A 481-nucleotide genomic window follows, 5' to 3' on the forward strand; every position below is an offset into this window, starting at 1 on the left:
TGGGTGTCCACGCGCGTCCTGCAGTGTGAGCGCCCACGTGTGTTGCCAGCGCCTGGCTGCTCCCGGCCCAGGGCCCCGCGGCCGTTCTGGGGTGGCCTCAGCGCGGGGCGGGGTGGCGCCCCCTCTGGGCGTTGAGGGTGGCCCAGCGCGTGGCCGTGCGTGACCCTGGACACCGCGTCTGTCCTCGGTGGTATTTCCGCCAGGTTTTACTGCCGAGACATTCGCGCCTACGACATCCTGTTTGGCGACACGCCGCGGCCCGCCCACGCCAGAGACCTGTACGAGGTCCTGGACGCCTTCACGGAGAAGTACGAGAGCGAGGGACAGCGGGCCAACGTCCGCCGAGCCGCCCGGGAGCAGAGCAGGGCTGCGGTATGGCCGCGGCCACCCCCTTCATTGGCAAAGGGTCCCGCACACTGGGCAGCGGGACTGGGCAGCGGGACTGGGCAGAGGGACTGGGCGGCGGGACTGGGCAGAGGGA

At 71.3% G+C, this 481-nt stretch overlaps 1 protein-coding gene across 1 annotated transcript in view; it reads left to right on the forward strand.

The window, feature by feature from the left end:
• The window catches only part of SH3YL1 (SH3 and SYLF domain containing 1), a 49,838-nt gene that overhangs the window by 45,653 nt on the left and 3,704 nt on the right, over positions 1–481 (forward strand). Inside the window, exon 7 of the mRNA XM_004686094.2 lies at positions 204–436. Within this exon, the coding sequence (XP_004686151.2) occupies positions 204–436 (233 nt within the window). The remainder of the gene's footprint in view (positions 1–203; positions 437–481) is intronic.

The sequence above is a fragment of the Condylura cristata genome, unplaced genomic scaffold, assembly GCF_000260355.1.
Source record: "Condylura cristata isolate star-nosed mole 26May11 unplaced genomic scaffold, ConCri1.0 scaffold00020, whole genome shotgun sequence".
Lineage (NCBI taxonomy): Eukaryota > Metazoa > Chordata > Mammalia > Eulipotyphla > Talpidae > Condylura > Condylura cristata.